Below are 26433 nucleotides of genomic sequence, written 5' to 3' on the forward strand. Positions count from 1 at the left end.
TTGGTTCGCTAACTCATTCAAGTGTATCCCACCTTACACCTTCAAACCAAATTTTATCAAAATCGGGCAAAAATTACTCAAGTTATCCTCTGGATGGACACACATATATATACATATATAAAATTTTGAACCAATGGTGTTTTTGGCCTCTGGGGACATCAAAATGAAAAAGTAAATCGGTCCTGGGCCTAGGTTTTTTGCCATGAGACCTACGGTAATAGCTACTTCCCTATAGGGAAATTTGCTAAAATCCAATTTAATTGAAGACTGCTACACAATCATCAAATGTTTTATTTACTGCGTAGGGTGAAAATAGAGAAGTCTGTACATTACATATTTTTGGTTGCGTTTTCGACCACTGGACGACCTCTAGTTGAACATAAATGGGGTACACTTCCATATCTGTTTGCACAAACAACCGAATTGAGTAATATCGATCGATATATCAAATTAAACAATCAAATAATCAATATTACTCATTCGGTTGTTTGTGCCAACAGATATGGAAGTGTACCCCATAAATGTCCCTGACCGACTAGCTTTATTGAGCCTCGTGAAGGCTTTCCTCTGCAATGATCGAAAAAGTTAAGTCCATGTTTCCTACTAAAAATGTTAGCACTTTGGCTAAAATACTCATTCATTGTTTGTAGGAATATTTTATCTTGTAGGCCTAGCTGTTTTCTTAATTAGGCCTACATACAGGATAGTAGATTCATAATAAGTAATTATCTATATTTTCATCTATTTGGTGGCATTCTATTACTTTTCTATGATTCCATAGTTTGCAAATCGGTTCTTTCAATGATTGCTTTAAAAATACAGTCTTGGGCTATGTCAATAGATTTTTCTTATTTGATGATGTATATCAAATTGCAAAGCCTTTATCAGGCTATATAGCTTTTTTCCATTGTAATAATATGTACGCAACCCAAATTCAAATAGTAGGACTAAATATTTAATTTCAACCAAATCAGTAAATGTTTTTGTTCATGCACCTTGCATTGCAAAACAAATAACAACAGCAATTAAACTATCCAGCCGATCATAATGTAAACAAAATCTGCTCTTCGTAAGGATAACATGGGAACTTTAAAAGTCAGTGGGGCAAAGCTTAAGGGACTTTTTCATAAATTTAAGATCAGTTTGCACATCTACGCAACATGCTCTTTCCAATGAGACGTGAATGGTCAAAATCGGTTTTAAGACATGATGGATGAATTCAACTGACAAATTTTGTGTTGGTGTAGGCTATTAATCAATGGGGGATCTAGCTTTTTGCAGTTTTCTCTATCTATAGTTGCATGTTTATATTGTAATTAAAATGAGATCATTTACATTAAAGTAATAGAGGTTTTCCTCATGCTCAACAATTACACTTAAAACTCCAACTTAACATCCAAACCAACTTTAGGGTTTCACCGAGAAAGTGCTGAATACAGTGGTCTACAAACCGATTTCTGGGGTCAAGAGACCAATAATTGTGGATTCATCTTGGTCAATGACTCCAAAGAGGAAAAGAAAGCCCAAGGAGTTCAAGGAATATGTGAGTAGTACTCCGAACGAGGGACGTCTAAGCAAAAGTTATTATACACCATCCTCGAGCCATAGTACTCCAGGGATGACAAATATCACTCCAGGGACGTCCAATAGCATGCAAGCTATCAGCGTCAACAGGGTGGATATTACTGAGTCACCTGGGAGCGATGACAGTAGCAATGTCAACACTGACGATGTAGAGAGAGAGAGTCAAGTAAATTTGGGAGATTGTAAAGACTTTGAGCAAGGCGACAAACTCGAAGTGATGGATTTTAATGATGACAAGTGGTAAGTTATATAACTGTTAAGTTTTGTGTACTAAGGGAGACAATCCATACATACCAGCAATAGGATATTTTTCAAATAGAAAGTAATTGAATGAGCCAGTCACAGATTGTGCTACTCTTAAAATTCCATTTTCTCTCTTTGTCAACAATATTTTGATACAAGTACTTTTAATACAACTAGTTGCCCTTTCAGTTTGTCTTTGTTAAAAATTCTTTGCATGAAATGTATTTACTTGATCAATAATATTAAATAGTATTCATTTTATTTTAGAACAAAACTTTAATGAGGTGAACTTGTAAAACAAAAACATAGCAACAAGTAAACAACTATTATCATCATATGGTTATATTAAAACAGTAACACATGACATTGCATAAGGCCGAAATCAGTAGAACAAAAGTGACAGCAGCTCACTCTGTCAGTGGCTTAAATTAACTACGTTAATTTTTCGTTCTTAAACCGGCTAAAAAATGTTATGGTAATAGGAAGTATCATTCATTCTGATTAATACTACTTATTTCTTTTTATTTAACCAACTTTAACACTAAAGTCTACTTGCAATATCCTAAGTCAATTGTTTTATATAATTTTCAAAAGGAAGTAAATTTAATTAGTTTTTCATTTCCTCTGAGTTTTCTGTTGGCTTACTTTTTATTACGCCTTTATCAATAAAACCTAATGATTGTATGTAAACCATAAGAACTGTATTCAAGTAAAATATATTCATTAATTTAAACATAAACTTTATGTCAAAGGGTTACAATATAGGCTATGGATTGTTATTTCCCCAGTGACTTCCTTGAATAGTAAATTAGAAACAATCAGCTGGAATTTTGTTTTAAGAATGCTTGATGTTTTTGGTCACCTGCTAAATTTTAGACAATAATATTATTTGTGCAAGCAAATTATATGGTGTAAAATTGAATGTTGTGTCAAATGTGTAAATTCCTCAAAAAATAAATCAAGGTAATACTTTTTTTGATTAGTTATGTACCTATGCTAAACTATACTTTGACTGTACATATTATTTATTCTAATATACTTAATTTTTAAATTAACTGTCTAGTCTCCTCTTTGTGTTGTTTTGTTGTTGATGATTTTCTATTGTTTAGTTTTTAGGTTATGGCCCTCAAACATGATTTGGGTTTTAAGCTTTTTTGACAATTAATTTTTGATAATTTAGCCAATAACTGCCAAGCTTGGGTTGTAAAAAGTATTTGATGGATAAAGAAACCAGCAAAGCAGATTTATATACAAAATTCCATTATAGGCCTACACTCTAACAATGTTTATACAATTTTAAAACTAAAAATTTGCTTTTAAAGTTTTATTACATAAGCTTTATCCAAAGTGTACCCAAATTTTGTGTCCAACCCCAAACCCACAGTTTTTGGTCTAAATACTTATGCAATAATTATTAGATCAATGTTAAAAACAATCAAGTTCTATAATATTTAACTTCTAGATTAATTAATTTTAATCAATCCTGCATGCAGCAAAGGAGTATGCATAGGTATAGGCTGCAAAGATATGCCAAAAAGTTTTGAGTACAAATCCCATGTCCTAAATTTTTGGCTGTAGTTTTTACAATTTCAACAAGCTTATATTTTAAAGTAAAGCCATTTGGCTGGTTAGAATTTTTTTAGGAATATAGTTCAGTTAGCTTCTAGTTACCTGAGAAAATTAGGGCCCAGGGGCTAAATAGCCTAGATAGAGGTAAGTTAACCTAAACAATAAAATAACACAAAACAGCTTAGACCTATTTGAGTTCGCAGTTATACTAATTTTAAGTTGGTTATCTCTTTTAAAAAAATTGGGTACTTCAGTATTAAACGGAGGCCACCTAACCTACAGAAATATTTCGTACCGGATACCAAAAATAACTACATACTTGGAAAGAACACACTTTAATAGATTAACAGGTGAAGTTTAGAATTAATCCGACGCCTGGTTCTGACGTTGTGCAACCCAGAACGCAGCAATGTCAGTAGGCCACATTTTGTCAGCGCGCTGCGGCGGTTATGTTAGGTTGGGTTATCGTAAATATTATGTGTGTAGGACTTTCCTCGCTTCGTTATGAATCGAACGATACCAGACGAGTTATACTTTCTATTATGATAACCCAACCTAACATAACCGCCGCAGCGCGCTGACAAAATGTGGCCTCCGTTTCAGACACAGTGACAGGCGATGACAGGTAATGGCGCGCGCTCCGGTCAACGACCCTGACATTGGCCTACTTGGAGGGGATTCTGCGAGTAGACACATGACTCATCTGATAACGCTCGACTCACAACAATACTAGAATAGTTCTACTACAACATCTATAACAATTTAACCCTCTATAAGTGCCGCGGCGCGTTTCGTAATGGTGGCCTCCGTTTAATACTGAAGTACCAAAAATTGGATAACCAAAACCAACATATGGTATGGTACGTCCAGAGTGCACACAGATTCAGATTCAGGTTCAGATTTTCAGCAGCAGGAATGGCACTTGCCTTTAAATCAAAGTGGCCATAGTGGCTGCCAGTTGCCGAGCCCATGCGCAGGCACCTGCTTACCTGAATGAATTCTTCATTCTGGGTTCAGATTCCAATTCAGACAGTGCTCGTACGTATACTATTTAATTAAATAAAGTTGGGGTAATTTCCTGTTAAAGGGAACATTCATTATTATCAATGATTTGTTTTCGATATTTTATTTTTCGATCCGATATATATCAATGTTAAAGAATTGAAACACATCAGCTGAAAACTATGATAAATAAATTGTTCAGTATCAACAAACATTAAAAAGAATATTATATTTAAAATGAAACTGTTCTAAACTAACCTAACATAACTAACCAAACTTGCTGTAACACTTCAAAATTCCGTTTGATTCCCCACATGCCTGATTGATGAATTTTGAAATGGTACAGAAAGTTTGGTTAGTTATGTTAGGTTAGTTTAGCACAGTTTTATTTCTTACTATATATACGGTATATATATATATATATCTATTATTTTTGTCTAATAAAATTACCGTAGTTCTCAATTTCTAATTTAAATGCATTTTAAGGTAATAAATCAGAAGGAATACGGATTGCGAAGGAAAACAAAAATCTTATAGCCTGCTATTAACATGGGAGATGAAAATATGTTAAACATTTAATTGAAGAAGGTGCTGATGTAAACTGAGGTTACCGTACCTTGACAATTAGTGCAGTAAAAATAAGATAAAAATTCCATAAACCTAAAAAAAAATAGCACAACCGGGGAATTTGGTACAGATGTTGGGTGTACCTTCCTTTTGAACATACTAAAAGTCCCCTAAAATTGAAGCTGTGCTACGGCCGCCATATTGGAAAATGGCGGCATATTTCTGTATTTTTCGCTATAGTGACTTTATTATTAGAGATACAGGAAAAAGCTAAATGTACAAAATGTAGGTCATCTAAAAATACACATTTTTTGTATTTACCATCTTTCTCTAAACCCAACGGTTTTTGAGTTATTTGTTATTAAGTATATTTAGTTTTTTCTATTTATCAAAAATAGGTGAAACACATGGAAATTGACCGTTACTTTCAAGGATTATGATAATTTATCCCATTTAGTTAAATAGTGTGATACTATAAAATCTAAAAATTTTAGCTTATTTTATGAGTAAAACAACTCTGCCACAGCAAACCTGCAGACTCAGCAAATTTCCATTAGATTGGATGTTTTATTAATTGTATTTAAATAAAATTAGATTCAACAGGTATCTAGGTTCGCTGCTACAGGTTAGGTTATTATAGTGTGTGTTTTTTTTTTGTAAAATATCAATAACTTAGCATAAAATAATAAATCTATAAACAAACAAACTGAAACAGTTAACTAATTCATAATAATAGCATGGTAGCTTAAGATTTACAATTTACAAATTTAAATATACAAATTTTGGTTGTGTTTACTAAAAATATGGCGATTATTCATCACGTTTTGAATACTAACCGAAGGGGTTTTCTAAAGGAGATGAAGCAAGTAATTTAAGTACTGTAATATTAACTCGTACCAAGTATCGGAAATATTGTATGCGCTGAGGAAATCAACCATATTTTGTAAACTACGCAATAATATTTTATACTCATTTTTACCCATTTAATAAAATAACATTTTAATATTTTGATGGCACTACCACTATCACTCTGATATCAACTAAGTGGGATGAATAATTAATTGTCGTAAACCTTGAAAGTAACCGTCGATTGCGATGGGTTTCGCAGATTTTTGATAAATAAAACTAACTATACTATATACCATACTTAATTAGTCACCAACAAGAACTAGACACGAAAAACACCCTTCCAAGTTCCAAATTTACAATGGGATGTCAAGTATAGTTAGTTAGTGTGGTGGTGCCATCAAAATACTAAAATGTTAACTATTAAATGGGTAAAAAATGAAGATAAAATATTAATATGAATATTGCGTACTTTATAAAATATGGTAGATTACCTTAATGCATACAATATTTTCGGTGCTTGGTACGAATTAATATTACTTAAATAACAGGCTCCATCTCCTTTTGAAAACCCATTTGGTTAATATTCTAATCGTGACCATTCGCCATCTTTTTAGTAAACACGACCAAAATTTGTATACTCAAATATTTGTTTATTGTAAATTTAAAACTCCCATGCTATTCTTATGAATTAGTTAACTGTTGCAGTTTGCTTGTTTATAGATATATTTTGATCAAACTTGGAAAATTAGTTATTTTATAGGAAAGTATTGATATTTAACTTAAAAAAACACACTATAATAACCTACCTGTAGCAGCAAACCTAGGTACCTATTGAACCTAATTTTATTTATATACATTTTTTAATAAAACATCTAATCAAATGTAAATTTGCTGAGTCTGCAGGTTTGTTGTGGCGGAGTTTTATTATTCATAAAATAAGCTTAAATTTTTAGATTTTATAGTATCACACTATTTAACTAAATAGGATAAATTATCATAATCCTTGAAAGTAACGGTCAATTTCCATGTGTTTCACCTATTTTTGATAAATAGAAAAAACTAAATATACTTAATAACAAATAACTCAAAAACCGTTAGGTTTAGAGAAAGATGGTAAATACAAAAAATGTGTATTTTTAGATGACCTACATTTTGTACATTTAGCTGTTTCCTGTATCTCTAATAATAAAGTCACTATAGCAAAAAATACAGAAATATGCCGCCATTTTCCAATATGGCGGCCGTAGCACAGCTTCAATTTTAGGGGACTTTTAGTATGTTCAAAAGGAAGGTACACCCAACATCTGTACCAAATTCCCCGGTTGTGCTAATTTTTTTGGGGTCAAAACATATTTTTACTGTACTAAATATGGGGCCATTGTGTCCATTGTGTCTATCATTGCACTATAAACACTACAAAATAGCTGAAAAATATAGATATATTTGAAAAGAAATCATCGATAATAATGAATGTCCCCTTTAACAGGAAAGTACCAAAGTTGGTTTTCATTGTAAAATATTTAATTATTCATCCTGCGACGAGATTTTCTGCACTGGGAAAAAAAATATTAAAAGTGCAGTCAGTCGCAACCGTTTGCCGGGGATAGCTCAGCCTACGATGGCTGGGTAAAGTTCCAGGGTCTGCGATAAGGTCAGGGAAACCACTAGGCCAAAAGCCGGGTCTAACCGGTATAGGACTGGCTCATACACGGGCACTGTGAACAAGTCAAAAACAAGTCACCAAAACAAACGTGCAATAATCACTACCAGACCTACGCCGATTCTCCACACTCCTAGGGGGTCGTTGCTGACTACGCAACTCGGGCTTCGTCCTAACTATCCAATAGTTAAGCCCAGAGTGCCTAAAGCACGGTGAGTTACACGACGACTTGCCAATAAAAACCACAACGCGCGTTATCACCAGGCGGGGTCTACTAGGCCACTATAATCCAATACACAATTCTATTGCCCAAGCTAACAATCAAACAGTTCACTCAATAATAATACCAGATAACAATACAAGTGCACTATAGGTAGAGTGACTACACCACTAGTAGCTGGTCTCAATAAATACCAAGCCAAACAGGCAAAGCTAAATGGCAATTGCACTACTATTAAATTATTGAGCTACTTAGTAACAGGTAAATAAATATTAAATACGTTCCAAACACTAGATAAATATATTATCTGATAGCCGGTACTCCGCTATCCAAGCTACCAAGATAACGTGTTGGACTACCAACCAAGCTGTTCAGGTTAAATTAAAATAATCAAATGAATAAACAATAACAACCCTACTACTGTTACTGCTACTACCAACTTTATGTTACTTAGCTGGGCTTCTGTTAATAGGCTAATAATATTAGCTACTAGCCTACTGGCCGCGTGCTTCCAACTACGCACGCCAAATCGTGCAGCCTAGGTTTGTCGGGCCTTACAGTTATTAGTAATATAACTAACTCTAGGTACAACGCAAAATAATATCTACTACAGCCAATTAAATATATTATTTGCGCTCTAGCACCTGCCCAGAACCGTCAGGAATATAAATTAATATTATTCCTGACTAATAAATCCTAACTACCGTCAGGCTTTGACCAGCACGGTTACAACTCTAACTCTCGCAATCAAATCAGAGATGAGTGTTTTAGTAACAACTTTCAACTCTTAAACCAAAAAGTAAGGAACGTCGTCCACTCACCGATAGTGGGTCTGTACCCAACTTACACAAACACTCGGCGCGATCACACCACCAACGTTCTCCGACACCACTGTCACGTTCACTCCTCTCTACGTACACCACCGACGTATCAGCCAGACACCAACACTCTTCACTGCACGGGATCCACCGCTCGAATGTCCTGCTCGGCTATCCGGTAGTCCCAGGATACCCAAGCTTATCCGAACTGATAAGCCAGGTCAAAGGGTGCTAGCCAGGTTCGCCGCCGCCGCTTGCTTACCCCAACAATCGGTGCGCGGCCAAATAGCAAATATTTACCCCCCTAGGAAAAAGGCTCGTTACATCCCCCACTTACATCGGGATGAAAAAAAAGAAAACGGCCAAAAAGAAAAAAAATCTTTAAACTCCGGCCAAAACAAAATACTCCAACCTCTAACCCAATGGTGAACCCTACACCACAGGTCTCAAACTTAACACAAAGAAAAACTCTTCTACTAGCCACTACCAGCCAACATAGGGCTGAATGATTTGGCATCAGGAACCAGAAGGGGATTTCCATTGCAAGGGCCTTCGGGGTCTTCTTCACCAGTTTTGGCATTGTCTATGCGGCCACCTTGGCCAGAATAGTCATCACCCACGCCCATTCTTACTACCTCTGTCCCACATGTCACCAATCCGAGGTCTCGGATGACATCCATACCCAGAATCATGTCTGTGGTGAGAGTGGGGACGTACAAGGCATCTCCTATCCACCGTCTTCCCGCAGCTTCTCCTGCTAGCCGAAACGAACACTCAACCGTTGACCGTGTCCCATCTGCCATCCTCAGAGGAGCGATTTGCTTACACGGCTCTACACCCTGGTGCTGAAGATGGTTGGCGACTCCTCGCCCAACCAAGCTAACTACGGAGCCAGTGTCCAATAATGCCTTAAAAACGCTGCCCATCAGCACAACTTCCACAAAGGGCCTTGACTCCGAAATCAGCTGGTCCTCCTCCACTCCACCAACCAAGCTGTTCAGTTTTCCGAGCCACTCGGACCACTCTTCTGAGGTCGTTCGTTTCGGGTGGCCTCGCTCAGTTGACCTCCTGATTTCTGAGCTGGCCTGCCGTTTCCCGCACGACATCCACACTGATTCACCGTCATGTCGGGATTGCCACATCCATAACAGGAGACGGTCCTTGGCTTGCCACATTCTTTGGCAAAGTGACCAGTCTCCTGGCACCTAAAGCACCGTACACCATAAGCCACTTTCCTTGTCATTGCGGGCCTTCGTACACGAGCCTCGATCGAGTATGAGCCAACCCGCTGCCCAACTGACTTGGCTTCAGGAGACGGTCTCTCAAAACTACCTCTTTCGAACGTGACAGTCTCAAGATTCTTCTCAGCTTTCTTCCTGGGAACGTAGGCGGTTTCCAAAACCAGCGCTACGTTTGGAGAAGGAGGAGGTCTAAAGGCCGCCTTCTCGCGCATATAAGCCTCATAATCTTCGGCCAACTCAACCATCTTGGCCAGGTTCCTGAAGTCACGCCGGCGTACCATGAGTTTGTATTCCGGACGCATGTTGCTGTAGATTAAGTCTAATCTACCATGCTCCGACAACGTACCGCTACGCCTAAGCAAGGTACTTATGGCAACAACATAATCTCGGAAGTGTTCGGTCTCACCCTGCGTCCTTTTCCGGATCTCCTCATCCAAATTCCTCTGATACCCAGGTGGAAGGAACTGGATCTCAAATTGATGCCGGAAAGCTTCAAAAGAATACAGGAGCTCCTTGCAGTTCCTGTACCAAAGAAGTGCTGAACCTTGCAGCAGCTCCGGTAGCGCTCTGAGCAGGTCCTCTGATGATACGGAGTAGGACACCATCAGCTCTTCTAGGCGCTCCAGGAATGACACTGGGTCTCTACGTCCATCAAACTTCAAACCCCACTTTCGGACCATGTCACATATCTTGGAGCAATTCTTCGGCTCCACCCTGCTGGCCTCACTCGAGAGCATACCCGATCCACGTGGCACCTCCACACTAGAAGGACGGACTGGTCTCTCCAAGCTATCATTGGGCCGCTGCCATCCCTCGGGTCTACTAGGTAACCCAAAGATAGGCACGGGAGCAGCCACAACAGGGGACGCAGGGTTGGCGGGTCTTTCGAACCCATAGCCGACCTCATTACTCGGCGAGCCTCTCGCCTGTCGCACCACCGATGCCAGATGTTCTCTAAGAGTCCGGGTATCGGTCTCCGAAGACAACCCAAGGATCTCTTTAATCGCCTCTAACTCCCTGCTAAGTCCCACTATCTCTGCTTGATTCGATTCCGCATTACCCAGTACCTGAGGTACGGTTCTCGGGGGGTCAGGAAGCTCCACAGTTGTAGTAGCCGGCGGTACATATGTCGGTGCAGCAGCCCCAGCCATCGTACACAGCCTATCATCGCTGTACCGGCGGGCATTCCGCTGCTTCCAAAACGACGAGAATCTCTGCCGTAATTCCGCAGAAGTACCAGTGGTCACCAAACCATACTGGTCCATCGTCCTTATGAGCTCCCCTTTCGAGAGGTCATATATCCAACCCACGCGACCGTCCCGGGGCTGCGACCCCAAGGACATAGTCGCTGGCGCGGAATAAGTCAGAGACGTTGTCACCGTCGTACCCACGAAAGATGAAATAGTCGGCCAAACAGGCGAAGACGCAGGCCACAATGACGACGTCGTCATCACCGACAGTTCGGAGCTAACCCCAGAACTAGTTGTAACAATAGCAGACGTAATAGGCGTACCGCCCAGCACAGACGTCGTACTCGTAGTGACAACCATATTTAAAATCCAAATACCACGACTAATCCGCAAAAATAAGAGCGAAACCAATTAAAATATATTTAACACCGTTATAATAAATCAAACCAATTATAGGTGTGAAAGTCAAACCACAAATACACAATAAGGGTTCTCACTCAAATAATATTCAATGATAAAGCTCAATTAATTAGCAAAATTAAAATTACTAACTAATATCTATGTATACAACCACTAAATAAATTAGGGTTCACAACACACCACGCTGTAACAGAAAACAGGTTAGGCCTACCCAACCGACTATAAAATCACAGCAGGTCTGCCTAAAACTCTGCTCAACAGCTCAGGTCCGCAGCCAATCTGCACAAGTCCGCAGCAAATCTGCACAAATAAAATTATTTTGTTCGGGCGCCGTTAATATGTCAGCAACTCAGCACCTCTGCCAACCTCAGTCCCTGTTCGCAGGCGCCATCTTGCGACGAGATTTTCTGCACTGGGAAAAAAAATATTAAAAGTGCAGTCAGTCGCAACCGTTTGCCGGGGATAGCTCAGCCTACGATGGCTGGGTAAAGTTCCAGGGTCTGCGATAAGGTCAGGGAAACCACTAGGCCAAAAGCCGGGTCTAACCGGTATAGGACTGGCTCATACACGGGCACTGTGAACAAGTCAAAAACAAGTCACCAAAACAAACGTGCAATAATCACTACCAGACCTACGCCGATTCTCCACACTCCTAGGGGGTCGTTGCTGACTACGCAACTCGGGCTTCGTCCTAACTATCCAATAGTTAAGCCCAGAGTGCCTAAAGCACGGTGAGTTACACGACGACTTGCCAATAAAAACCACAACGCGCGTTATCACCAGGCGGGGTCTACTAGGCCACTATAATCCAATACACAATTCTATTGCCCAAGCTAACAATCAAACAGTTCACTCAATAATAATACCAGATAACAATACAAGTGCACTATAGGTAGAGTGACTACACCACTAGTAGCTGGTCTCAATAAATACCAAGCCAAACAGGCAAAGCTAAATGGCAATTGCACTACTATTAAATTATTGAGCTACTTAGTAACAGGTAAATAAATATTAAATACGTTCCAAACACTAGATAAATATATTATCTGATAGCCGGTACTCCGCTATCCAAGCTACCAAGATAACGTGTTGGACTACCAACCAAGCTGTTCAGGTTAAATTAAAATAATCAAATGAATAAACAATAACAACCCTACTACTGTTACTGCTACTACCAACTTTATGTTACTTAGCTGGGCTTCTGTTAATAGGCTAATAATATTAGCTACTAGCCTACTGGCCGCGTGCTTCCAACTACGCACGCCAAATCGTGCAGCCTAGGTTTGTCGGGCCTTACAGTTATTAGTAATATAACTAACTCTAGGTACAACGCAAAATAATATCTACTACAGCCAATTAAATATATTATTTGCGCTCTAGCACCTGCCCAGAACCGTCAGGAATATAAATTAATATTATTCCTGACTAATAAATCCTAACTACCGTCAGGCTTTGACCAGCACGGTTACAACTCTAACTCTCGCAATCAAATCAGAGATGAGTGTTTTAGTAACAACTTTCAACTCTTAAACCAAAAAGTAAGGAACGTCGTCCACTCACCGATAGTGGGTCTGTACCCAACTTACACAAACACTCGGCGCGATCACACCACCAACGTTCTCCGACACCACTGTCACGTTCACTCCTCTCTACGTACACCACCGACGTATCAGCCAGACACCAACACTCTTCACTGCACGGGATCCACCGCTCGAATGTCCTGCTCGGCTATCCGGTAGTCCCAGGATACCCAAGCTTATCCGAACTGATAAGCCAGGTCAAAGGGTGCTAGCCAGGTTCGCCGCCGCCGCTTGCTTACCCCAACAATCGGTGCGCGGCCAAATAGCAAATATTTACCCCCCTAGGAAAAAGGCTCGTTACAATCCTTACCTTAGGATTACCACTAAACGTTCATCAGCAAAGATCCTTTGTTTTTGTAGGTTACCACCAGTTTCTTACAGTACTTTGTTCAACTACAGTGAAACCTCTTTAATCCGAACTGATTGGGGCCGGGGGTAGTTCTACTGTATTCCCAAAATGTAGTAATCGGTTTCAGGCTCCATTCAATAATATACAAATAACAATGCTCAATAAATTCTAGCTATGGGAGAAGAGATATATAATCATGAATACCGTTTTCACTGGCGGTGTTCACAACAGTGTTCTGACTGTGTCTCAATATGCGCTGGGCCTTAATACGACTCATTTACCTATTGCTAACCAGCCTTAATTTACGCGGCTGATACCGGCGGCGTATTTCTTGCCTGCACTGTGGCCACCAACAACATATCTGACACAGGTTAAACTCACGCCGAAAATCTGTATCTGAATCGGCGTGCACTCTTGACGTACCGTTAGCCTAAACCTTTTTCTAAGTCCATTGATTGCTTACATTTCACCAATTAAAAAAGGCTTCCGATTTCCAAACTTTCTTGTTGTGACTTGAACACTTTAACCATTCTTCTCCCATATTTTCTCATTATGACAATATTTATTTTTAATTTTTATGGTATAAACGTCTGGATCACTGTTTTTTACAATAAAAGGTTTAAATTACCTGTATCCGTCAAGTGATCCTAGATTGTAGTTAGTTAACTACAGCTGTTTTGTGTTAATAAACATATTTTCAGGTCAAATGTTACATTGATTTATTCCATGGAATGGTCATCATGAGGTTGAAACTGAAAGTTCACAAATAACACTTAAACGTACTCAAAATATAAAACATTAATTGGCCAAAACACAAATACAAAAAACGTGTTGTTTAATAAATGACCTACCTTCCACCAGCGCTGCACGTGTCCGACGTCTTTTGTAAGCTACGCGTTTTTCGTATTTTTGTTTTGGACAATTATTGTTTAATGTTTCGTGTTCGTGTAAGTGTTATTTGTGAACTTTCAACCTTATGACGACCATTCCATGAAATAAATCAATGTAACATTTGACCTGAAGATGTGTTTATGAACACGAAACAGCTGTTGTCAACTAACTACAATCTAGGATCACTTGACGGATACAGGTAATTTAAACCTTTTATTGCAAATTTATTTACCGATTGCAAAATTAGATTAAGTTGAGTTGTCACAAATCTGATATATTTTTTAAATGTGATAATTTTTAGTTAATTAGGCTATATAGTATCATAAAATTGCATGTACAATTGTTCTTGAAACTTATCTGCTCTTATATTACAAACCTTCTAGTAATTTTATTTCACATGGTTTCTCATGGCCTCCCTTTCCTCTCACCATAAACCTAATTTTCTCTTCTCGTATTCTTCTCATAGGCTATATCAAAAAAATGTAATAAACCCTCAGAAATGCAGAGTTAACCCATTCATTTTATAGGTACCCAGTAAGAGTTGTGGAAATAGACAACGAGGAAGGAGAAATTCTTGTACACTTTGAGAAGTGGTCTAACCGATACGACGAGTGGGTTCGAATGGACAGCAATAGAATACGGCGTCCTCAAATACCCTCTGGGTACGTATGATTATTGACTAAACATTCTCTCTTCTAAGGTAATCAATACCTTAGATCAGCTGATGACAATTGGAAAGTATAAGTGCGATAGAAGTCTGGTGCACAATGTGCTTATGTTAACTTTAGTTCTTGTTACTTCACCAACTTAAAATCTATACAGGGTGTTTGTGAACTCTCTCGAAAAAATTCACAGGATTATTCCTTGGGTTAATACATGAATATTTTACATTACAAACATGGGTCGCCGGAGCCTCGTTTTCCGTCTGTCTCTCTGTATGTGTTTTTTATAAATAACCTTATAATTCGAGTTTGAATCAAGGTACAAACTTTAAATTTTACACACTTGTGTATTTTAACGTGGTACACAAACATGGAAAATTTCATTTTGTTGACTATAGCCGTTTCAAAATGGCGGCCATCTAAAATCTTTGACCTCAAATTACATAAAAACCACTAGAGCTACAAAAAAAAAAAAAAAAAAAAAAAAAAAAAACACAGGAATAACAAAATGTGGGAAATTTTATGCCAAATCAAATGACACATAGATCTTAAAGATCGGACGACAAACAGCTGAGTTATTAATTTTTTTAAATAATTAATAATTTCTTTACTGGCTTTTAATTGTTGTTTATTCTTTAAAACCATCTGATCCTTTCTAAATTGTTACAACAATATAAGACAGCTGGTTAGACAGATGATTTTGAGATGATGATCAGATGAATTTTTGGAGTTATTAGTTTTTTAAATAATAAATAATTTCTTTCCTGGCTTTTAATTGTTATTGTTTATTCTTTAAATCATCTGATCCTTTCTAAATTGTTACAGCAATGTAAGACAGCTGGTTTGCCCTAACAACAACATTTAGTTTTTTTACTAGATGGTAAATGTATTAAGTGTCCTATTTTTTCCTTAACTATTGAGATCTGTTTAAGGTTACGTAATGTACTCTGTATCAGATGATTTTGATGAATAAACAATAACACTTAGAAGCCAGTAAAGAAATTATTAATTATTTAAAAAACAAATAACTCAGCTGTTTGTTGTCCGATCTTTAAGATCTTGTCATTTGATTTGGCATAACATTTTCTACATTTTGTTATTCTTGAGTTTTTTTTGTAGCTCTAGTGGTTTTCATGTAATTTGAGATCAAAGATTTTAGATGGCCGCCATTTTGAAACGGTTATAGTCAACGAAATGAAATTTTGCATGTTTGCGTACCACGTTAAACTACACAAGTGTGTCAAATTTAAAGTTTGTACCTTTGATTCAAACTCGAGTTATAAGGTTATTTATAAAAAACACATACAGACAGACAGACGGAAAACGAGGCTCCGGCGACCCATGTTTATAATGTAAAATATTCATGTATTAACCCAAGGAATAATCCTGTGAATTTTTTCGAGAGAGTTCACAAACACCCTGTATAATCCAAAATTAACCATCTAGCCTAGGCCCGCCCCTACCAGATAAGATTAAATCTATCTAGCCTATTTTTGAACCATTGCTTTCTACTATACCACAGAGTAGAGCATTAGTTGTAAAATTTACCCTTAACTAACACGTTTGCTGCTGTTGCGTAATGGCCGAACGCATCTGGGAGCGGAAAAACTCGGGCTGTGTGGATGAGTGTCAGAAAATTTGTAAATTCAGTATCATCTTACAGAAGAGCCATGGCATAATAAACTGAATAATCGTGCATCATTTAACAGAGACTAAACTAGATGTGATGGTTTTTGGTGGACCTTTTTTGGTTCACATTTTCACATCAATCTTTTAAGACAAGTCCATGAATTTGGTTATGAATTACCTACAGCAGTCATCACTGGCTTACCTGTGTTACTTAGATAGTAACAATACTTCCACTGTCTTTGGATCCCCTTACAGATTAGAACCTATGTTTATGATAATAGTTAGTTAGGTATTTTTTTAAAGTCGAACTTAAGGAAAGTGGATTTTACATTGTTGAAATTTTGTCACTATAAAATGTTAACTAAAACCAATTGTAAGCATAAATTTTGGGTTTCAAGCTCAACTAAGTAAATATTTTTGAGACAAGGAAATGTAAATTGCCAAATACTGTGACTCACCCAAATACCGTAATTCCCCACTTTAAACGTTTAACATAAGCAGACGACTAAAGACACGACACATAGAGAAAAATAGTATGTTCTGTGTGTCTTTAAGTTTGTTACTCTATGGTTCGGTCGGCGCCAAGCAGTCTGTGACAGTTACGTCTGTGATCGTTACTAGTTTGAATGTTGCCATTTGTTTACGTCTGTTGAGCTTCAAGAAAGTGATTCAGGTAAGCAAAATAGGATTTTATTTATTACATATGAAAGCTGTATGAATAATTTTGGTGTATTTTCGTTGAGTTATGTTCGTATTTATTCTTATGCATTTATTTAGTTTGTTTTTCAATTTTGTAAAGGGAAAATTAGGATCACGGTATTTAGCAAAAATATACTGCATCAATCCAAACTCCGTGAATTCTTCACGTTTAGCTTTTAACACAAAAGTTTCAATAGAGTTAAAAGTAGTTAAATTTACAAAAACAGTGTTGGAATGAAATCTAAAGTTATTAATCATCTTGATGTGTTGGCTAAAGTCCGTACGTATGTTTTCTATAACAATTTTGGTATAAAAATGTCCAAGATAATAAGGCTACCGAACTACATGTTGAAGACTGCTTACTAATATAATGTTTTAATCACAGCCCTATATTTTATTTCAGGTACTTTCCCGCTTTGTACGTGTTATGAATTTAAGATAAATGGACATTAATAGTTTGTGTATATAAATTAACGTTAGGCCCCATTTTAAGGGAATGTTGCTGGAAGTCAAATATTTGCAGCAGTATTTGCAATGTTTGCGCTACAATATTTGTAGTGTCTGTAAGTCAAAATCCCATTGAGTCAAATAATACAGTCAGTGCTGAAAACAGCCAATCACTTTAACAGAGACTAAGCTGTTAAAGCGATTGACACATTGGAATTTTGACCATATGCAACAGCAGTTTTAATATGACAAAATACGATAAAATACAAGTTAAATTTCTTTGAGTCAACAGTGCCAGAAGGTCAAAAGTAACGTCGATTCAGTGCAAAGTAGACCTCCTGCAACGCTCGCTACCAACAAAACTTGCTTGCTTCTAATTACTTTGTGTTTTGTCATAATTAGAATAGAGCTAAAATTATCATATTTGGTACATAGCTTATCTATTAATGCTTCTTGCCAACTGTTTGGTTAAAACTGCAAATATGTAGCTAGTTTTTTTTTCGAATATAAGGTAATTTATTTTGTTAAAAAGCCTTTTGTGAAAATTTGTGACATGAAATAGTTAGTAAGTGTGGAATTTGTTTACATATTGGTCAGAGATGTTTTGTCAGTGACAAACTTGTTGCTAATAAGTATATGCTTAACATACGGTTTTTGGAAAATTGTTGGAACATTGGTTGGAGAGATATTTCACGCTAAAGGTGAGTTAATGCTCACCTTGACGCTTCGGTCAGGATGAGCATCTCAATTTTCCTGTGATAATTAGATACGTGTGTAAAAAAGCAGTCCATTTGATTTTAGAACTATATCATGAGTTATAACGTACACATATATTCATATATTCATATATTCATATTCTTTATTCATATTATTTGTACAAAGGTGGTACAATCAATCAATCAATCAATCAATCAATAAATAAATCTTTATTCAATAAATACAAAACAAGTGTACATGAATGTGTCATCAACCTAAAACTACTTCACATGATTTAACCTACTTCCCTACTTGCTTAGTCATACAGTTTTTTTTTGTTACAGTGTTCAAAATTTTCTAAACTATAAAATTCACTATCAATTAAAACCCCTTAAGTTTATTTTTGAATTTATTTACGCTACTTTTGTTTCTAATACTGCTGAGGAGGGAATGCATGAATTTAATTCCAATATAATTAGGACTTTCCTTAAATCTTTCTTTTTTATGTTTTTTAGTTATGAAGTTTAGTTTGTTTCTAGTGTTATAATTATGTACGTCTTTCAATCTTTGAAGTTCTGATTCATGGTTTTTAACATACATTATCGTCTTATAAATATAGAGACTGTAAACGGTAAAGAACTCTAATTCTTTAAAACGATTTTTACAGGATTCATTTATATCCAGATTAAGGATAGGTACACCTAGTGGCTTCTTTTTGTAAATGTATGTTTGTAGTGGTAGGTAATTTTTAAAACACTCTGAACCCAAGTATCCCCACCGACCATTATTCTTTGCCGCATCCAGACGAGATTATTGCAAAAATTCATGGTGCAAGATTTTTACTAAAATTGATCTTGCCTCCGGCCTATAAGCAAATGTGAGTTAGTGAGGCCTCTCAAAAACTATTGACCATAAATACTCATCTATATAATTAATACGCTACATGAAACTTTGTCGGTTGAACTCCTCCGCCATTTCTTAACCGATTTTATCCGTTGATGTCTCATTGGAAAGAGCGTGTCGCGTAGATTTGCAAACTGGCCTTACTTTTTGAAAAAGTCCCTTGGGCTTTGCCCCAGTGGCTGTTAAAGTTCCCATGTTATCCTTATGAAGAACATAATTGTTTTCATTTTGATCAGCTGTATAATTTAATTGCTGTTATTTATTTTTCAATCCTATGAAACGCATTGAGTACATTTATTTACTATTTGAGTTTGTGTAAACATAACCCCCAAGACGGATCGTGTTAGTATGGTTGTATCTTAAATTTGTGTATTTATCGTTGTTTGTGTCGCTATGACGGATCGTGTTAGCATGATTGTTACTTAAATTTGTGCATTTATTGTTTGTGTAGCTATAATTTGTTTATTTGCTGTTGTTTTCCTTTTAAATGCCTCCGACGCGACGACAACGAAACATAGACAGGAGGCGCAATCGTGATAACGACCGCAGCTACAGAACGGTGACGCGTAATAGGCTTAAAGTCAGCACCTGACCCTGGACAATCTCAACTATTTGGTTAAAAATGCGCCGGCCCTAATACTACCCTAAAACGACTTTTCGTTCTCAATTGGCCCTCTATCAATGACCTGTGTTGCCTGTACAGCAAGGCATTTTGAGAAGGAGAAAACCGGCCGGAATGCTTTAGGTTTATCAATAACGAAGATAAACATAGTTTGAGTTACACACCGGTGATCTTTGAGTGGACTCTTTTAAACTCATTGCAAATATGACTGTTATTCTTTTTGAAATAACTCCTGTAATGCTTTAGAATTGCTCGAATTTGAGCAACATGTACACTAGTACAGGATTATTCCGGTACACTAGGCTACCTTATGGCATATTCAGTGCAGGTCCTTTACTTCAATTACCTTATTACCTTGTTACCTCCCCCTTGGCTTGATACCAGCATAAGCTGGATAGGCTGGGTCACGAATATTAACAATAATAAAAATATATATTTACAACATATAAAACAGACTTCTATTTACTTTCAGATTTTTTGAAGATACTTTAAGACTTTAAAAACTTAAATGGCGGTGGATTTTAAAGGCTTGTGAGGTTGTCCTCAAAGAACTCACATGTAATATGGCCTAGCTTTCAACCAACACTTCAACCTTGCTTCAAATTGTTTGTGGTTCAAATCCTTCACTGCATCCGGTAACTACTCTTGATAACTTCTTAGCTACATTGTCCACATGGTCTCTCCAACTCAGCTTTGGGTCGATCGTAAAACATAGTAAGTTAACATTAACGACGAAGTCCTAGGCCAAGTTAGGATGGAGTGAACACAAGATGTTTTGTGTTTTGTCTTGATTAAGTTTAGGCACATTTGAGGTTGTTAGGGTATTTTTTAAATTGTCCGTAGAGGCTAAGGAATCCGAGATGGGCACTGGGCTAGAGCCAAGTCCTATGTCACTGCACTTTTCCTTGATTCCCAGAATAAAAATCCTTTCATTGTGATGTTCTTGGGCTACAGTTTACTATCTCAAAACTTTGTCCTTGTGGATAAAGTCACTCCCTATCTTGAAGCTATAGTTTGATCCTTTTGTTTCTAACTTCTCAATCTGGAACTCCACTCCCGGGAAGACTTTAGCCATGTAACCTTGAACATCGGCCAACTCGGTACCTTTTAGCGAATTTCCCATATAGGGAATAAGCTATTACCGTAGTACTCATGGTAAGACCTGGACCCGGGACCAATTTTTTTTTTCGTTTTGAGGTCCCTAGAGGCCAAAAATACCATCCGTTCAAATTCATATATATATATATATAGGCTATATATATATTTATATATATATATATTTATAAAGATTAAACATTAATAAACTTAGTACCCAAGTAAAATTATTTATTAAAATATTTACTAACTATAGTTTTGGCTCTAAGGCCATTTTCAAAGTAAACAAAAATCAAAATAAGATATGTAAATAAATAAATAACATGTGATATTATAAAACTTTTCTAACTTGTAACATAATTTTGTCTTCATTGATTAATTTATATAAATTAATCATTATTTATTTATTTATTTACATATCTTATTTTGATTTTTGTTTACTTTGAAAATGGCCTTAGAGCCGAAACTGTAGTCAGTAAATATTTTAATAAATAATTTTACTTGGGTACTAAGTTTATTAATGTTTAATCTTTTTTTATTGAGCGGAGCGAGCGAAGCTCTTATACGTCGACTCTTATGCATTTCGTAATACGCAAACTCCTCCTAGACGGCTGAATCAATCGTTTTCAAATTTTGCGTGGTGATAAAGACCATATCGGTGAGTGCTAACATCTATATGGCGTTAAAAAAGTCTCTCAGGAATCCGCCCCACTGGGTCTCAAAGTTTCAATGTAATCCTTATGGAAGCAGTATTTGACACATAAACAAAAACATATGATCAGCTGTTGACTTTTGAATGCAGTAGATAAAGAAATAGCTGATAGCATTATTTCACAGATATTAGAACAGAAACGGTATGGATCATATAATCAAATGACGACACTAGCTTGGGGTCCGTGACGTATGAAGTGGTTAAGGAAGTAGTAAAGGTGAGCAGTCTGGAGTATGGAAACTGTTTATGACGATTAGATTAAGGTATCTGCATTCCTAAAATGCTATGGGAAGGGAGGAAAACAGGTCCGTGACGTAGGAAGTGGTGAAGGAAGTAGTAAAGGCGAGCAGTCTGGAGTGTGGAAACTGTTTATGACAATTAGATTAAGGTATCTGCATTCCTAAAATTCTATGGTAAGGGAGGAAAACAGGTCCGCGACGTAGGAAGTGGTGAAGGAAGTAGTAAGGGCGAGCAGTCTGGAGTGTGGAAACTGTTTATGACGATTAGATTAAGGTATCTGTATTCCTAAAATTCTATGGGAAGAGAGGGAAACAGGTCCACGACGTAGGGTGTGGTGAAGGAATTAGTAAAGGTGAGCAGTGTTGAGTTTGGGAATGGATTAATGTATCTGCAATGCTAAAATGCTTTGAGAAGAGACTGTAGACTGTATGTTAAAATGATTACGAAGCACGAATCGATACATATTTTCTATACATGCAATCGTTTATAATCGAAATTTACAACTGAGTTGACAACAGCTGATTTTTTCTCCATAGAGGCTAAACACTATTTTTACTCCCTAAATATTAAAAATGCTACTTTAAACCCGCAACGCATGCATTAAAAACTACTGTTTTTACTGCAGTATGACAAAAACAATATAATATGAACCCTTGATGACTCCGCTCAATTTTGTGGATTCCTCTGCGAACGCCACCTAGTATACAGGGTGAGTTTCTACTGACCGTGTTAACTTCGCCAGTGGGTTCTACTCACTAAAAGGAACAAAAAAGTTCCTATAAACCCATGTCCGATTTTCGACCGTTTGGCTGTTTTGGGGGATTTTGTGTTTTTCTTATTTTATTAGACTTTGCTCCACAATTTATGTAATAAAAACTTAACCAATTACTTTAGCGAGTTATAGTTAAAATCATTGGAAAGAACATTAAATTTGCTATAAATCAAAGGTTTCATTCAACAATTATACCATTACATAGTGCACGTTATAACCAAAATAAAGTAAAAATGTCATTAAATTAATTAATTACGATAATTTTCATGGGCCTCCTTTGATACATAAACCTGCATTTATGAAATGTCGAAATGCATAAAAAACTTGGCATTTTAATAATCTTTCAAATGAAATGCTATTCAATACTATTATTGATATAAACCAGTGAGAAATTACTAATAAACTACAATAAAACACGGTTTACAGATTTTGTTTTTGCACAGTTTTACTGTTAATAATAATTACTGTATTCATCATGTTGGCATAATCTTGATTGGTAAAAGGCTCCATATTTTAATAAATGTTGAAAAACTCTTAATTGACTTGGAAATATAAAGTTAAAACAGCAAATTACTCAACAAGGTATGTTCAAGCAGCTGAGTTATCTAGCTATAGATGACAAATCAATAAAAGCTGACTTAATCAAGCACAAGTGAAAACTAATTACACAGCATTTAAGAATCAAACACACTACATCTTTGAAAATGTGAAAAACCTTGAGTTTATACATTTTATTAATTCAGATAATTTTAATAAATATTTAAAAGTTAAAATAATGTACACATTTTATCAGATAGTTCAATAAAATACATCATAGAGTATACAGTAATTATTATTAACAGTAAAACTGTGCAAAAACAAAATCTGTAAACCGTGTTTTATTGTAGTTTATTAGTAATTTCTCACTGGTTTATATCAATAATAGTATTGAATAGCATATCATTTGAAAGATTATTAAAATGCCAAGTTTTTTATGCATTTCAACATTTCATAAATGCAGGTTTATGTATCAAAGGAGGCCCATGAAAATTATCGTAATTAATTAATTTAATGACATTTTTACTTTATTTTGGTTATAACGTGGACTATGTAATGGTATAATTGTTGAATGAAACCTTTGATTTATAGCAAATTTAATGTTCTTTCCAATGATTTTAACTATAACTCTCTAAAGTAATTGGTTAAGTTTTTATTACATAAACTAGCTGTGTACCCGTTCTACGCACGGGGATCTTATAATATTCAGTTGAAACCTTCTTATATAACGAACAGCAGTTGGTTTGCATATTTTAAGATATGCTGGCCAAACTATTATACATAGCTTCATTTTATGTTGTTTTTTGTTGTTCCGGATCGGTATGACAATCAATAAAAGGTTAAATTACCTCTGTGTCTGCCGGTCGATCCTATAACGGTAGGCTTACTTTTATTTTTACTATCTGATCTCGTTTGCATGGCTCAATCACGTCCTGGTTGAAGTTCGTTCGCTGCGCTCACTCACCTGTATGTTGGAGCTCGTTCGCTGCGCTCACTTTCCTTCAGGTTAGCTCGTTCGCTACGCTCACTTGCCTTCAGGTTAGCTCGTTCGCTACGCTCACTCGCCTCCAGGTTGCAAATTAGCTGTTGTCATAAATGTAAAAGAAATAATAGTGCTAGTGCTGCACCCTGTTGGTAATCCTTGTAACTTTAATGCTATTGAACATCACAGAACAGAACCAACTTGTTTAATTGAAACAGCTGTTAAGATTCAATAATTTCATTTCTCATAAGGTTAACATGGGCTTCCAGAAATTCCACGTCAAAAATCGACAAAAACTTGATTTTCAAGGGTTTACTGTTAAATATCTAACTGTCTCATATTCGATGAAATACGTCTAAAACCATCTCATATATGTATAGTATTTGGAAAATAAGTTTCAGGCGGGACAGTGCTATAGTTATTGAGGAGTAGTTGTAATAAAGTGCGTATTTTAGCGTTACCAAGAGAATGACAGATAGACAGACAGACAGACAGACAGACAGACAGACAGAAATTGAGATAAGGTTTGATTCGGTTTCTCTGACCTATGAAATGTAAAAATAACCAAAAAGTTCATTATTCTAAGCAATGTACAGACAAAACTCTAATTTTATTTATATAGATTGTGGAGCAAAGTCTAATAAAATAAGAAAAAGACAAAATCCCCCAAAACAGCCAAACGGTCGAAAATCGGACATGGGTTTATAGGAACTTTTTTGTTCCTTTTAGTGAGTAGAACCCACTGGCGAAGTTAACACGGTCAGTAGAAACTCACCCTGTATAGTAGCCCTATTTTTCTATTTTTCATATTTATATATATATGTGTCCGTTAGCGCGATAACTCGAGCAAAAATGATCCGATTTCGATGAAATTTGGTACAAACGTGTAAACCTACGTTTATTCGAACGAGTTCGCGAACCAGCATGATCGGACCATGGGAACGGGGGTTTATGGGGGCTTTTATGAAACATAAAAAAAACATAAAATTTTGCAATTTCTTTCCACACTATTTTATAGAGCTTAAAAAAACAAATAATTTAGTATATTGAAGCGTTATAATGCGCCAAATGGTTACGGAGAAAATTCCAAAAAAATTTAAATTTAAAATTCCCATGTTATTCTTATGGAGAATAAGTAAACTGTTGTAGTTTGCTTGTTTATTAACATATTTTGCCCAAATTTGGAAAATGTTTTTATTTCTTACTAACTATTAACATTTTACATAAAAAAACACATTTCCCCCCCCCCCCCCCCTGTTGCAGCAAACCTAAGTGTGTGTTAAACTGATTCTATTTAAATAGGGAATAAAAGCGATATTTTTAAGGAGACATTTTAGTGTAAATCCAATCAGGCAAATGGAAATTCGCTTAGTCTGCAGGTTTGCTGCGGCGGGGGTATTTTACTTTTCCAGGGTGTCTACCAACCGGGAAATCCGGGAAAACCGGGAATTGTACTTAATTTTTTACTGGCCATGAAATGTAAGGGAATTGTCCTTAAATGCCAGACTGTGTCCTTAAATTTTTATTGGGTCATAATTTTATTGATCGCTAGTTGGTTAGGAGCACATAAAAGGTTTATCAGATGTTTGTTTACATTTTCATAATTTATTACGAGAGTAATTATGCAATAAAAATCCCATTAGCAATCTCAAACCCATTAATATTTTATCACTACAATCAAGTGTCAAGTGAAGTACTTCCAAGAACTGTTGACTCAGCAGCTAGCTCATAAAAGTTGTATCAGTATCACTTTCATTCCTTTACAACTTCTTTATTTATTACTAGGGTAGACCCCAAACCTAATTTATCATGAAAATAATAGTTTTATAATGGCTGTTAAATTTCACTTCTTACCGTACTTGTACTTTCGGCTTGAAGATTCAATTTGCGGCGGCCATTGCCTAGTGCCATCATAAAACTGTTTATGGTTTCATATTAAACATGTAAATAATCTACAGTCTTATTTTGTAAGTTAAACCCTTTTTTATAGATATTTTATCTTTCAATTGACAAAACCACAAGCATTGTTGTTTGCATTAATGTTTTATCGCTATGTAGGCCTACTTGGTTTCAAATTATGTCATTGCATTTTCTGTATCTTTGTCTTATATTGTTGGCTATTCAGGTTTCAATGTTTTTTGTTTCCCATATTTATTTATTGAGTTGTATGCTTTAAGCAATCTAAATCTTATGAACTAGAATGATGATAGTGACTTTGCTGCTATTATAACCTCATTGTTACTCTGTTTAAAAA

General features: G+C 36.3%; 1 protein-coding gene across 5 annotated transcripts in view; it reads left to right on the forward strand.

Moving 5' to 3' along the window:
* The window catches only part of LOC129002185 (PHD finger protein 20-like), a 105563-nt gene that overhangs the window by 15166 nt on the left and 63964 nt on the right, over window positions 1-26433 (forward strand). For all 5 annotated transcript variants that reach the window (XM_054429807.1, XM_054429806.1, XM_054429809.1 and 2 more), the window contains 2 exons: window positions 1412-1824; window positions 14711-14845. In XM_054429807.1, coding sequence (XP_054285782.1) covers window positions 1412-1824; window positions 14711-14845 — 548 coding nt within the window. The remainder of the gene's footprint in view (window positions 1-1411; window positions 1825-14710; window positions 14846-26433) is intronic.

The sequence above is a fragment of the Macrosteles quadrilineatus genome, unplaced genomic scaffold (assembly GCF_028750875.1).
Source record: "Macrosteles quadrilineatus isolate MER2022 unplaced genomic scaffold, UCM_ALF_1.0 Scaffold_9__3_contigs__length_116548681, whole genome shotgun sequence".
NCBI lineage: Eukaryota > Metazoa > Arthropoda > Insecta > Hemiptera > Cicadellidae > Macrosteles > Macrosteles quadrilineatus.